Source organism: Oryx dammah, unplaced genomic scaffold (genome assembly GCF_014754425.2).
Source record: "Oryx dammah isolate SB20612 unplaced genomic scaffold, SCBI_Odam_1.1 HiC_scaffold_23, whole genome shotgun sequence".
Lineage (NCBI taxonomy): Eukaryota > Metazoa > Chordata > Mammalia > Artiodactyla > Bovidae > Oryx > Oryx dammah.
In genome coordinates this window covers 57,340,381-57,353,311 of record NW_024070207.1, presented here as the reverse complement: position 1 = coordinate 57,353,311, position 12,931 = coordinate 57,340,381, and the positions used below count along the sequence as shown (strand labels likewise).

Sequence of the window (12,931 nt, the reverse complement as noted above, 5' to 3'; positions counted from 1 at the left end):
TCCTTCTGGCTCCATCCGAGCAGGTCCCCCAGGGTGCAGGAACCGCGGTGAGGGTGGCCACTTCCTCAGTGCTGAGGCTGGTGCTGGCCACTTCTTGGAGTAACTGGGTCAGCCCACCAAGTGTCCCAGAAAGTGGCTGTCAGCAGCCATGACACCCACGCCATCCCTGGTAGCTCAGCCACTTCCTGAGAGACAAGCCCACCCCTCCTCCCTGTCCCGTGGGGTCCCAATTCTCCCCCCAACCCTTTTTTGCCCAGTCTTGGCCTAGGGAGCCTCCTGCAAGAGCAGCTTTGGGGAGACAGAGGTGAGGGTTTAGATGGGATGAGAAACTGAGGCAAGGAGTGCCGCTGAGATCTGCAAAGGAGAATCTGGAAAGAAATGAAGGCCAGACAGAACTCCACTGAGCCCAAAGGAGGAAAAAAAAGAAAAAACTCAACCTAGCAGGGGCTGAGGGCAGGTCAGGGAGAAGCGGAGCCAATGAAAGGAGAACAAGGGTGTGGCCTCAGGGTCCTGCCCACCTAGCCGGCAGGTAGGTTCTAGAAAGTTCTACCAGGGCAGTGGCTGGGCCCAGATCTCTTTTCCGTGTGGAAGCATCCATTCAGGCATGGCTGGTTGGACCTGGGACACAGCCTTGACAAAGCTGTGGTGGCTCCCTCTTGTTCCCATGGGTGAGGTAGTGACACTTGGTTGGAAGCACGTGCCCTTCCAGACACGGGGGTTTATTTTGCTTATTTGTTTGTGTGCTTTTTTTTTTTTCCTGTTTATTGGTGACATATTGAAATATCTCTGGCAGTAGAAGGACTCATACCATGAAGCCCGGGTCACCCCACAGAGCAGCAACTCTCGTTCACAGCTGGGAAGGAGGAGAAAGAGGGTCCAAAACACATATAAGACCTTGTGCTCACATTGCGTGAGCCTGCAGGAAATGTCTAGAATCGGCACATGGACTGGGACAAAAAGTAGATTCGTGGTTTCTTAGGGGGGCGTGGTGGATAGAGTGGTGACAGCCAAAGGTATGAATTTTCTTTAGGACTTGATGAAAATGTTCTAAAAATGACTATGATGATGTTGGACCCTCTGTGAAGATACTAAACAAAAACCATTGTACACATTAAATAGGTGAATTAATTGTATACTATAGAACCTTTCCAAAACATATTATGGAAAACTCTGGACAAGCTTTTTGGTCAATGCAATATAGCTCCATAAAGTTATTGAAATCTTTTTTTAAATGAAAAAAAAAATAAAAACAAGCAAACAAAAAGGGCACAAGGCATGCCTACCGTCCAAGGAGCCAAGTTGCTTACTGAGTAAGGTCCCACCTGGCCTGGTGCCCCCAGCCACCCTCTGTGGAGCCTTGCATTGCTCTGGGGACTCTACGGCTGGGCTGAGCTCTGCGGGGAGGCGACTGGGGCAGGCCATGGCCATACACAGCACCAGAGGCACTCAGGAAGGCTTCCTGGAGGAGAGGACTTAGAGCAGACAAGTAGAGAAGAGGGACATTGTTGGCAGAAGGAAGACCATAGTGGAGCAGGAAGGCAGTTAGGTGGGAAAGCTTAGTGGTGGGCCAGGCAGGCTCCTGGAGGGAACTTGGGGCAGCAGTGAGGCGACACCCTGCACCTTAGAGCTCTTCCCCACAGCTGGAGGTGCGTCTGGGGCAATACGTCTGTAAATATGGTTCTTGCGCCTGGAAGGCTTTTCTGTCTGTGGTTTGCAGTCTGCAATAAGCCATAACTGCACGCCCGGCCCAAGGCCCACTGAGTCACTGGGCCTGGCCCTCTAATTTGGAGGCCACTCCCAGACCAGCCAGGCTGCACCTCAGTCCTGGGCCTCCCCCGCCCCCTCCCTCTTCTGTGCAGCCGAGGAACAACTGGGACCCCCAGTTGAAGCAGCCACTGAGCACAGCACGTCCTGCTGGCCAGCAGAGCCGCAGCCTCCTGGCCTCTGGCCTCCTGGGGCTGGGAGGAGGCAGCAGGAGGCAGGGGAGGGCAGGCATGGGGTCAAGGCAGGAAGGAAGAGCAGGCATTTCCTGAGGCCCCCGGGCCCTCAGAGGAGGCTGATGCACAGCTGTCTTAGCTCCACAAGAACCAGCGCAGACAGGGCTGGCTGAGGAACTGGAGGTGGGGGCGGGTGGGCCAGAAGGCAGAGGCCAGCCTCTGCCAGCAGGAGCCCAGGGGTGACTAAGGCCATTTCCCAGCATGCTCTGTACCTCTGGGACATCACTGCACAGACCCCCAAAGCCCCAATCTGGACACTAGTCCCAAGGGACCAAAGAGGACTGGGTGATCCTGCCAGCAGCCCCCTGCCCCTCAGCCAGGATACCCTAGCAGCCTCCACTTGTTAGAAGGCCCTTGTGCCAGGAGTCAAGAATACAGCCCGCTCAAGCTGCCTTTGCTGCACATCCCTAAAGGGCAGAGCCTGGTAGCCTGGGAGGTGGCCCAGTGGGCCAGGCTCCCAGAGGCTCAGAGAGCGCCTGCCCCAGCCTGAGCGCCAGCCCACCCAGATGCTCGCCCCCATCCTGTGTGCTTCTAGGGTCTGGAGAGATTAGCCTGGCCCTGACCCTCAGGGGCCCTCAGCCAGCCCCCTTTCAGGGCCTTCCTGGCCTCCCTGCCCTGCTGTGTCTGGCTGGTACTCCCCTCTGCCACTGCTAATCCCCTTTTTTGTTTTTCTGGGCTCCCCAGTCCTTTTCCAGGTATCTCTTCTGCATCTCTGTCACTTCCCTGGACACTGAGTTAGTCAGCCTCAACTTCCACTGGTCCCCCTCACCCGCCTGGAGCTCACTGGATGGGGCACAGGGAGGACTTCTGGGAGGAGGTGGCTCCCAGTAGTGTCCTGGGGTTGCTTTCCAGCCCCTCCTTGGAGTGCTCCCAAGGGTTCTTGCACAGCCAGCCCAGTAGGGGGCATCACCCATAGAAGCCCCATTGACAGGCAGGGACCTGTCACACACATACATTAGGGTTACTTCCTGAACACGCCACCTTGCCTAGAACTCAGCCAAGATCTTGGAGAGGGCCCTCGAGGCTCCTGGGCACTGCAGCCCCTGCACCCAAGCTGACACCCCCAAGTTCACAGCCTTGCCTGCCATCACTCTCAGCCTGCTGGTTTTATCCACTGCCCTCATCCACACTGCCCAAATCTCTGCACCCTCATGGGCTGGGCAGGGCCAGGGCAGGGGCCAGGCCCACAGTAACTAGGAGCAGTCCCTCCCACCTCATTGGTTCCTTGGCATTCTGGAGCCCCCAAGGCCAGCAGGTGTAACGTGCCCAGGGGACCCTCTGGATGCCGGGGGCCAGTCCCACTCCTTAGAGTGGGCCGAACCTCCACGTTCTGGAAGGTTCCCAGCGCTGATGGCTGAGGCGTGGTCGGTGAAAGTTGGCACTCTATGCCAGAGCTTTTTTTGACCTTCCCTTGAAGACATAATCACACAGCGGCTCTGTGTCCCAGGCCGCTAGGGCTGTAATTTCAGGGCTCGAAGGGGGCTTCGTGAGGGCCTGGCCCACATCTAGCTATCTTTAGAGGCGCACGCTCTGGGTGTGGCTAGAGGAGGCAGCTGGACAGGGGACTGTGCCACAGGGCTGCATCTGTGGCCGCTTGCAAAGCCAGGGAGACCCCAGAAGGCCATGGAACAGGGCGGGGTCTTCCCTTGGCGGATGCCAGCCCCCAGGAGTGGGCCCTGGATCTGCCTGCTGCCCTGGGGCCAGCAGGCTCTGGTGGGTGCTGTAGCTGACAGCGGGTGCTGTAGCTGAGAGCAGGTGCAGGACCGGGGGCCAGGCAGCCAGCATTGCTGGACTGGCCCTGCATGCCCACCATGGTGCCACTGCTCACAGGTCGGGGTTAGGGGAGGCACAGGCCTGGCGGGGGCAGCATGCCTATCACATCCTTTATCCTCCTCACTCTCTAACGCCCTTTCCTCAGCCTGTCTTTCTTAAAGACCATGAGGCAGGAGGAAGGCTTGGAACCCGCTGGGGGAAGCCCCTCGAAGGACTGCGTTGGCAGGCCCTTGGGTTGGAGCCCTGGGGAGGAGGAAGAGGTGGCCAGAAGAACGTCGGTGGGCAGGACTCTGGGATTGTGCGTGGGGTGGGGCCCTTGAGGTTCCTGGAAGGAGTGCCCCCTGGTTCCCTGTCCCCCTTCTCTGCTCCTAGCAGCCATTAGCCTCTGTGCCTCGCTCCTGGTTCCCACTGTCCCCACTGGTCTCATCCTCAGTCGTACCCCTGCCATCGGAAGACCTCTGCCGCCTTGGTCCAGGGACTGATGAACGCCTTGCTTTTCACCACCTGAATATAGTCACCCCTACCCTGTCATCACCACCATCACCGTGATGACCATGAGGAACCCTCTGATATCCAGTGTTTCTGGGTTACTCACTGGGCCATGCCCACCACTGGGCACCACTGTCAGCAGGCACCAGTGAACAGAGGGTACAGGGTGGGCTTGGTCCTGCTGCCAGGTCTTGGCCACACTGTGCTTGCTCCCCTGGCTTGGGGTCTGTCTGGGGTTGTCACCCTCCTTGGGGTCGTGCCACCACGGACACCACCTGGATAGGACTGAAGGCCCTGACATCCCAGCCCTCTAGGGGAGTTGCCTGAGCTGAACAGAGGGTCTTTGTCCCAGTCACCCCCTCCTTTGCTGGGAAGTCCTACCTAATGATGACAGGGGGTATAAAAGTCCTGTGCCCTGTTCCAGCTCCTGACCAGCTTGGGTGCAGGGCACCTGTGGACCTTGGCTTGTGTTGCATTGTCGGTCACATACCAGCTTCTCCCTGGGCCTACTCTTATCCATCCCTCCCCTCAAGAGCCTCCGAGGAGACTTCCTCACACCTCTCCTCGCCTCTGAGTCAGCTTCTGGGGAGCTCAATGGTGAATACTCACTCGGGGCTGAGGAGGGTCATGGAAGGATTGCCCAGTCCCTGCTTGGTTCAGTCCACCTGACAGAAGCCCCAAGGGCCAAGCACTCTCTGTGTGAAGTGGAATTAGCCCAGAGGGTCTGCTCAGTAGGGAGGTAAGAGCAGTTGGGGGTGGGGGTTGCCCAGCCTGAACTTCCTGTGCCTGCGGGGGGCCAGAACTCTGAGTCTGGGGAGGGGACTGGGGGCTGACTGAACTGGAGCTGGAGGGGCTGGGTGGGGGCAGGCAGCCAGACTGGGGAGGAGGGGTTGTGAGAGCTGGGAAAGCAATGGGGGCCTCCCCACAGGGCCAGTGCCTCAAGGGCTGCTGACCTCTGACCCAGTCCAAACAGGAAGTGCCATATCTGTGGGCCCAGGCCCAAGAGGAAAAGGAATGCAAGGATGAGTCCAAAGCAAACACTCCGCCAGCTTCCCAGGCCTCTCCCTGCCCCCTGCCAGAGTCTGGCGTTTTCTCTGCTCAGAACTCAGGCTGAGGCGTGTGGGGGCTGACTACAGAATGGGACTGATGCAGGACTCCCGGCTCCCAGGCCCAGACCCCAGGCCAAGGCGCTGGCAGGGCAAGGTCTTGACAGTGGGCGCTTCTTCCTTCACATCCAGCAGCTGCGCTGCATCCTCAGGACCTGTCATGTGCTCTCTCTCTGGCCGCCATATTGCCATGAGTTCCCCACGCCCCAGGGCATGGGCTATGAACCATTCCAATGACCTCCAACAGGCTCAGTTGGAGGGCCTGGCGGGGCTGAGCACTCATAGCTAGCTGCTGTCTCCCCTACCAGGTGGACAGTCAGCACCTCTTGTGTGTGTCCACTCCCGGGACAGAGATGCTTCCTGGACAAGAGGGTAGTGATGCTTCTCTGAACAGTGGAGGTGAGCCGGGCCTCTAGATGGCTTTGGGCCAAGCTGCAAGGGGACTTCAGGACCCTGGCCAGGGTGGGTGGGGGTGGGGAGGCTCTTGGAGAAGATTCTAGAATCAGGCCCTCTTAGCCTCCTGCTGATGAAGCCATGTCCAGGATGTGGGCTCTGAGGGCTCCATGCACCCTGGAGTGCCAGCGTGTACAGGCAGCTGAGATCCAGGAGAGAGGGAGGGAGGGAGGGCGGTGGAGGCGAGTGGGCTTGAATGAGATTCATTTATTATGTTCAAGTCCAAACCAGCACTGTACCAGGCTGGGCCATCTACTCAGTGAAGGGGCCTCGGCAGTCAATGGGATGTGGGCACATCTGAAGCAGCAGGGTCTTCTAGAACTTTCTTTCAGTGGCACATCAATCCATCAGAGCTAGGCCTAGGCTCCTGCCACCTCCAGTCCCCCAAGAGAAGGGGGCGGGGAAGGCTGGCAGTGGGGCTAGGCAGACTCCCCCTCCCCCTGCTGGGGCTCGAGGACCACGCTATGGTAGGCCCGGATGCAGGAGAAGGCAGTGGGTGGGATGCGGCGCCGGTCAATAAGGTTGTTCTCCAGGTGCGTGGAGATGAGGTTGGAGTCCTGGGCCACACGTGTGTCACAGATGGAATTCAGGGGCACGTGTCTGTGGGGGAGGGGTTGCAGGAGGAGCCCAGACCCAAGAAAGGAGAGTCAGGCATCAGGTAGAGGAAAGAAAGCATGGCCCCACAGTGGATGGTGGGGACACCAAGGCACAGACACCAGGCCCAGGGTGGAGGGTCACCTGGCCACTCGGGGCTCCCAACTTCTCCCACCCTCCCCTGGCCCAGATTCTTCTACCAGCCTCTGGGCATGGCCTCCAATCACAGCGATCAAGATGGGCCCATGGAAGCAGGGAAGGATGACCCCACAGTCCTGCTGCCGGCCTCTGGGGCCCCTGGGTGATGAGTCCACAGGCCAGAACATCTGGCCAGCCTGCCAGGTGGGGTCTCTGGGTCTCAGCAGAGCTGCCTCCCTCCCGGACTGGAGGTGGGGACAGGCCAGGGCGGGGTGGGGTGGGGGAACAGCAGGATGCGACCCTACCTGATCTTGTTGTGGCTCAGACGCAGCACCTGCAGTGCCCGGAGGCCCAGGAGACCCCTTGGGATGGCCTGCAGCTGGTTGTGGTCTAGGATCAGCTCGGCCAGGGAGGCCTGCAGGCCCAGGAAGGACACGCCGTGGATGCCGTCCTCGCGCAGGCTGTTATGGGCCAGATGCAGGGTCTCCAAGCCGGGCTTCATGTGCGCGAACACGTAGCCGGGGATGCGCTCAATGCGGTTGTGGTGCAGTGTCAGGTGGCGAAGGCCCCGGGGCAGGAAGGAGGGCACGTGCACCAGCTGGTTGTAGGACAGGTCGAGGGCCTCCAGCTTCCTGGGGTGTGGTAGGGGAGCTAGAGTCAGTGGCCCCTGGTCCACGCCCCAGAGGAGGGTGGGGACTTGCTTCAAGATGGCAGCAGCCACCAAGTCTCCCAACAGCTGGGGAGGGCCAGGCCCTGTCTGGCTTGTGTGCCCTCTGTCCACGGAGGCTGGGAAAAGGTCTACGGGGTCCTCCCTTGCTCACTGCAGAGCTAGCGAGGCTGGCCCTTGGGACAGAGATGGAAGACCCTTTCCTTTCCCTCCCTCCTAAGCCCGAGCGGAGGGGCCAGTGGTCTGGGCCAAGAGCTATCTCCCTGGTAGTCCCCACGCTGCACTTTCTCGACCTCTTGGCCCTACCCAGGCTGAAGGCAAGCTGAAGACTGATGGGGAAGGAAAACAGGAGCACAGGGTGGTGATGCTTCTAGAACAGATCGGGGCAGGGCAAGTGGCTTCTCTCACTGATATCCCCCCTCATCCAGCCCCTGTGGGTGGGGTCAGCTCTTTGGCCTTGGGGTGGATGCCATCCTCCGTCCAAAGCAGGTGGGTCTCTGGTGCCTCCCAAGCCTGCCGAGCCAGCAGCCCCCTCTCTGTCTACCAGCTGGAGAAAAACTGGCCAGCGCCGGCCTAGGCTTGACTGGCCGCCAGCCCCCTGCCCAGGCCCCGTGGCAGGAGTAGAACATGGCTGGGCGGCCCCTCCCTAGGCTGCTGTCTGCTTTCCTTTGCCCCCTTGGCAAGAGGGGGAGAGGAAAAAGGGATAATTAAACCCAAACGTCCTAGTAACTTTTTCCTGGAACACGAGGGTGCAGGGCGGGAGGCTCTGGTCCCTGGAATGGCGGTCCGGACTCTCAACCCCTCCCTCACCCCACCCCTGCCCTGCCTCTGTTGTCTTCAGACCCCAAGGATTGTCCCTCCCCAGCCCTTTGGCCAGTCCTGGGGTCACATCCTGACTCCTTAGGCAGTGCCTGTAAAGGCCCTGTCTGTTCCCCAGCCCCTCCTGCTGGTGACCTGACTCAGCCATCCAAATGCGATCATGGGGACTCATCCTGGACCCTTTTTCCTATAGTGGGGTGACTAGTGCCCCCCAAAGATATGGCTGCCCAGAACCCGTGTATGTGACCTGATTTGGCAAAAAGGTCTTTGTAGATGTGAGTGAGTGAAGGATCTTGGGATGACATCATCCTGCTTTACAATGGGCAGGAAATACAATGGGAGGTGGTCTTATAAGACAGAAGAGGAGAGACACAGACACAGAGGGGAAGCCAGGTGAAAAATGCAGAGATTGCAGTGGTGCGGCCACAAGCCAAGCGGCACCTGGAGCCCCCTGAAACTGGAAGAGGCAGAAGAGATCCTACCCTGGAGGGAACACGGCTCTGCCACACCTTGATTTTGGATCTCTGACCTCCAGAACTATGAGAACAGAGCTCTTTGTTGTTTTAAGCTACCCTCTTTGTGGTACTTAGTTATGGCTGCCCCAGGAAGGTCACAGGCCTTTTTCCTGTGGCTGCCATCTCTTCCATGCCCCTTCCTGCCCCCATTGCTTCCTAGCTAAACCCAGCAGGGGGACAGCTTGCAGCAACTAGACTGCCCTCCCTCTGGGCACGGGCAGAGGAGGGATTTTGTGGCCTCGGGAGTTCAGTCGGGTGGGAGGGTCAGATGGAAATCGTGGAGGAGCAGGTGGTGACTGAGGGCCCAGGCCACCCTGAACCCTGGGCAAGGAGCCAGGTGACCCAGGTGACCCACCAGGCCCCGTGAAGTCTCTCTGCCTTCCCTCATAACTCTCTGCTTCCTTTATGAGCATCCTCTATCTCTGTGCCCATGGGGGCAGAGCTTGGCCAGTGCCAGGGCTACCACAGTACTCACGGAAGATTGATCCAAGCACGGGGTGCCAGTCGGTCCTCCTGGAGCCGGTTGTTGCTGAGAACCAGCACGCTGAGGCTGCGGCTGTGGTTCAGTGTGCCCTCTCTAACCTCCTCGATGACGTTTGTGCCCAAGTGCAGCTCCTAGGGCCAGGGTTCAGGGTAAGCAGTCCACCCACCACTCGGTGGTGGCCTAGCCCAGCTCCTTGCCCCCTTCCACTAGGTCCCACTGTCTCTGCCCCTCTCAGGGATGTGGCCAGCTGTGCAAAAGATCCCAGCTGACACCTGCAAGCTGTACCATGACTCTTCAGAGTCCCGCAAGACACAGGCTCAGAGAGCATTGCCAAGCACCAGGGATCATGCGGCCCAGAGAGGGCATGAGCCTTGTTCAGGGACACCTGGCGGGTCCACAATGGTCCTCAAGGCTCAATTTTGGGCTCTAGGAAGGTTTCATCAGGCGGAGGAAAGGCCCTTTGGTGCTGAGGCCTTGTGGGTTTAGCATCAAAATTGCCCCCACAGGCAGCTGGCTCAGCTGTTGTGGGCAGACACTCCAGTCTTTTGGCCACAGCTTTACCCTTGTGGCTCAGTTGGTAAAGAATCAACTTGCAATGTGGGAGACCTGGGTTCGATCCCTGGGTTGGGAAGATCCCCTGGAGAAGAAAAAGGCTACCCACTCCAGTATTCTGGCCTGGAGAAGTCCATGGACTGTATAGTCCATGGGGTTGCAAAAATTTGGACACGACTGAGTGACTCTCACTTTCAGGGATTCCCTGGCGGCTCAGACAGTAAAGCGTCTTCCTGTAATGCAGGAGACCCAGGTTCGATCCCTGGGTTGGGAAGATCCCCTGGAGAAGGAAATGGCAACCCACTCCAGTACTCTTTGCCTAGAAAATTCCATGGATGGAGGAGCCTGGTGGGCTACAGTCCCTTGGGTTGCAAAGAGTTGGACACAACTGAGTGACTTCACTTCCCTTTGCCTCTCGTGGCCTCACTTCCCTTTGCCTCTCGTGGCCTCAGGGCTCATAGTTACCTGCAGGGAGGCTGGCAGGCCGGGCGGGATGGTCCGAAGCTGGTTCCGGTCCAGCCTCAGGTACAGCAGGCTGCGCAGGGGCTGGAAGGCTAGGGGGGAGATGTTTCCGTCATGTAGCCTGTTCCCTTCTACCTCCAGTGTCAGCAGCTGGCTGAGACCTGTGGCAGCAGGCCGAGGGGGCAGGTGAACTGACTGCCGAGCTCAGAAGGCTGGCTGGGAGCTGCCCTCCTTAGCTCCAGAGACACTCCCCTGGCCCTGGAGGCCAGGGCCACCTTTCTGAATTGGCGCTCCCCGTCGGTCCCCCGGGAGGCTGCCTTGGGTGGAGCCTCTGCTTGGCCCCTCCCCCTGGCCCCTCCCCCTGGGGCCTGTTCACACCCCGGAAGCTGCTGTACTCCAGGCCCTGAAGAAGGTTGTCATTGAGTTTGAGCTCCTGCAGGGAGGTGGGCAAGGCTGGCACCGTGGACAGCAAGTTCCCATCCAAGTTCAGCCGCTTCAGCCGCGTCAGATTCTAGGAGGTTAGAGGAGAAGACCAAGCTAGAGACTGGGGTGCCGCTGGCTGGGGCTGGGCCTTCTAGATGTGGCCTTGGGCTCGTCCTTCCCACAGACACCCTGGTTGGGTTGCATCATGGCTTCCTGGTTCCCTCTTGGACCAGGCTTGTCTCTACTCAAGTTCTCCCAAGAGTGCTGGTCCCTTGGGGGACCTCAGGATCTGTGTTGGCCTCCATGCTCCCGGCTATGGACCATGTCACCCTATATCACTGATGCCCCTGGCACTGGCCCCCCTAGGAGACCAGGATGAGGGGCTGCTGTGTACCTTGAAGGCGTGGGGGTGCAGGCCAAGGGCATCCAGCTTATTCTTGCTCAAGTCGAGCCACTCCAGGTTGGGTAGTCCCAGGAACGTGTGGGCTGGAATCTTGGCAATTTCGTTCTCTGCACACACACAAGGTAGCCATTTTCCCGGCCCCTCCGTCCCCCTCCACTCTGCCACTCCGTACCTCCTCCACACAGGCCAGAGGCTGCAGTGACAGACTCCTTGAAGGAGCTGGCTCTTCTGATTGACACAGTCAGAGCCTCTCAGGTCAGAGGGGTGGTGAGTCGTCCTCAGGCGTGGTGGGGCGGCAGCCATGGGGACCAAAGACCAACTGCAGTGGACACCTAGGTGTATGTCCTTCTACCCCTGCCATGGGAGTAGGTGTGGGAAAGCGGGCCCACCCACCTGCCAAGTAAAGCGTGGTCAGGTCAGGGTCGGACAGGGCAGGGACACGTTTCATCTTGACATTGCCACAGGCGATGGCCGCCTGGGCCAGGAGGCAGGAAGCTGGCAGGGAGGGCATGATCCACTCCACAGTGCCTGGGCCTATAGGCACAGGGCTCTGCCCTCGCCTGCTTCCAGCTCTTTTCCACCCATGACCTGTGGTCTCCGAGGTGTTGCTGCCCCCTTCGCCTTGGCTATGATCCTTCTCACACCAGCCTGCTGGCCTGGGTTGCTGGGGGGCCCCTGGAGGATAAGAGACAAGGCCTCAGCCTGCTCACATGGCAACAAGGCCCCACTGAGGAGCAAGGTCTTTCCCGGGGCTCCCCAGACCTGCTGATGACTCAGCCAGCTGTACCAGAAAAACAGGCCATTGGGCCTCCTGCCCTCGGCACCAAGGGTAAAGGCCCAAATTGGGGCCCTAAGGCTGGGGTAGAAGATCTGCCTGGGGAGGGTTGCCCTCCTGCCTTGCAGATGGGGGCACTCAGCTTGGGCACTCTGAGAGCAGGTGGGGGTCTCAGTGGGTGGGGGTGTCAGTGTGATTGGGCTATGTGTCCAAAGCCAGTCCTCACCTTTGGGGGACCTCTGGGGTTTTGGGCCCCTTTTCTTGGCTTCCTGGCCTCCGATCTGCCTACCCTGGCCCTTCTTGGCAACCATGGCACCCTTTTGGGCTTGGGGGGTTCTTGCCACCCCAGGCCTGGCTATATCTGTGGCCTGGGGGTGGACCTGCACGGTGCCAGCCCCATGGTTGTGGCCCTGTTTGTGCTCCCAGGTTGCTTGCTGTGTCGACCTCTTCTGGGTCAGCCTGAGTCTGGCGAGGACCTTCCAGCGAGGGACTGTGGGCTGGGTGGAGGCTCTGGGGGGCCCCTCCTTGGAGGTGGGTTGCAGCGGTGGCCTGTCCAGCTGCCCGTTGTCAGGCCTGTCCAGGCTCCCATTCGTGAGCATGGGTCGCACTTGACCTGCAGAAGGAGCCAGTGTGGGGTGGGGTGGCTGGGACCCCTGTGTGCCTGGGAGGCAGCACCTCCTTCCCGAGGAGGGAGAGAAGCCATTGGCCTGCCTGTCTCTCTCCTGTATTTCCCCAGGCCTCACTTCTGCCTTTTTTTTCTCTCCTCAGGAGCTCTTGGCCTTCTGTCACCAACCCAAAGCCACCAAGTGTCAGAGATTCCCTGATCTCCAACCCGCATTTTCATGCTGCCAGAGTGGGGGACCCTGATTAGGAGAGAGGTTCTCAATGTGATAAGCAGGCTGCATCACCCTGCCTGCTTCTCAGAACTCCCAGGGATCCTTCAGGGACAAGGTACCAGCAGGTCCTTGGCTTATGACTGTGGGCCCAGGAGACCTTCAGTTGCCCTATTCAGAGAGGTGGGGCCTGCTCCTGTGTTTCCAGTTCCCTGTGGCTTCTTCCTGGGCAGGGAAGGGTAGGGATCCCCTCTGGGAAGATGAAGGGTCGCTGCCACATGGCACAGTTTGCTCCTGGAGGTGGAGGCCCCAGTGCCTACTGGGAGAGGAGATGTTGAGGGTGAGGAGAGCCTACAGGCCACTCTGAGGGGCTGTCAGCCATTGCAAAATGGGGATAATAGTCTCCCAACCCAGGCCTCCCCTCCACTGCATGGTGCATGCTGAGTCC

General features: G+C 59.4%; 1 protein-coding gene across 1 annotated transcript; it reads right to left on the bottom strand.

The window, feature by feature from the left end:
* Positions 1-6,112: 6,112 nt before the first annotated feature.
* LOC120881592 (extracellular matrix protein 2-like) lies at positions 6,113-12,249 on the bottom strand. Its single transcript, XM_040265304.1, has 8 exons — positions 11,877-12,249; positions 11,269-11,550; positions 10,867-10,982; positions 10,428-10,560; positions 10,053-10,210; positions 9,027-9,166; positions 6,856-7,182; positions 6,113-6,418 (listed from the first exon to the last, which is right to left on the bottom strand). The coding sequence occupies exons 1-8, from the start codon at positions 12,247-12,249 to the stop codon at positions 6,238-6,240; spliced, it is 1,710 nt and encodes a 569-aa protein (XP_040121238.1). The 3' UTR covers positions 6,113-6,237.
* Positions 12,250-12,931: the final 682 nt, after the last annotated feature.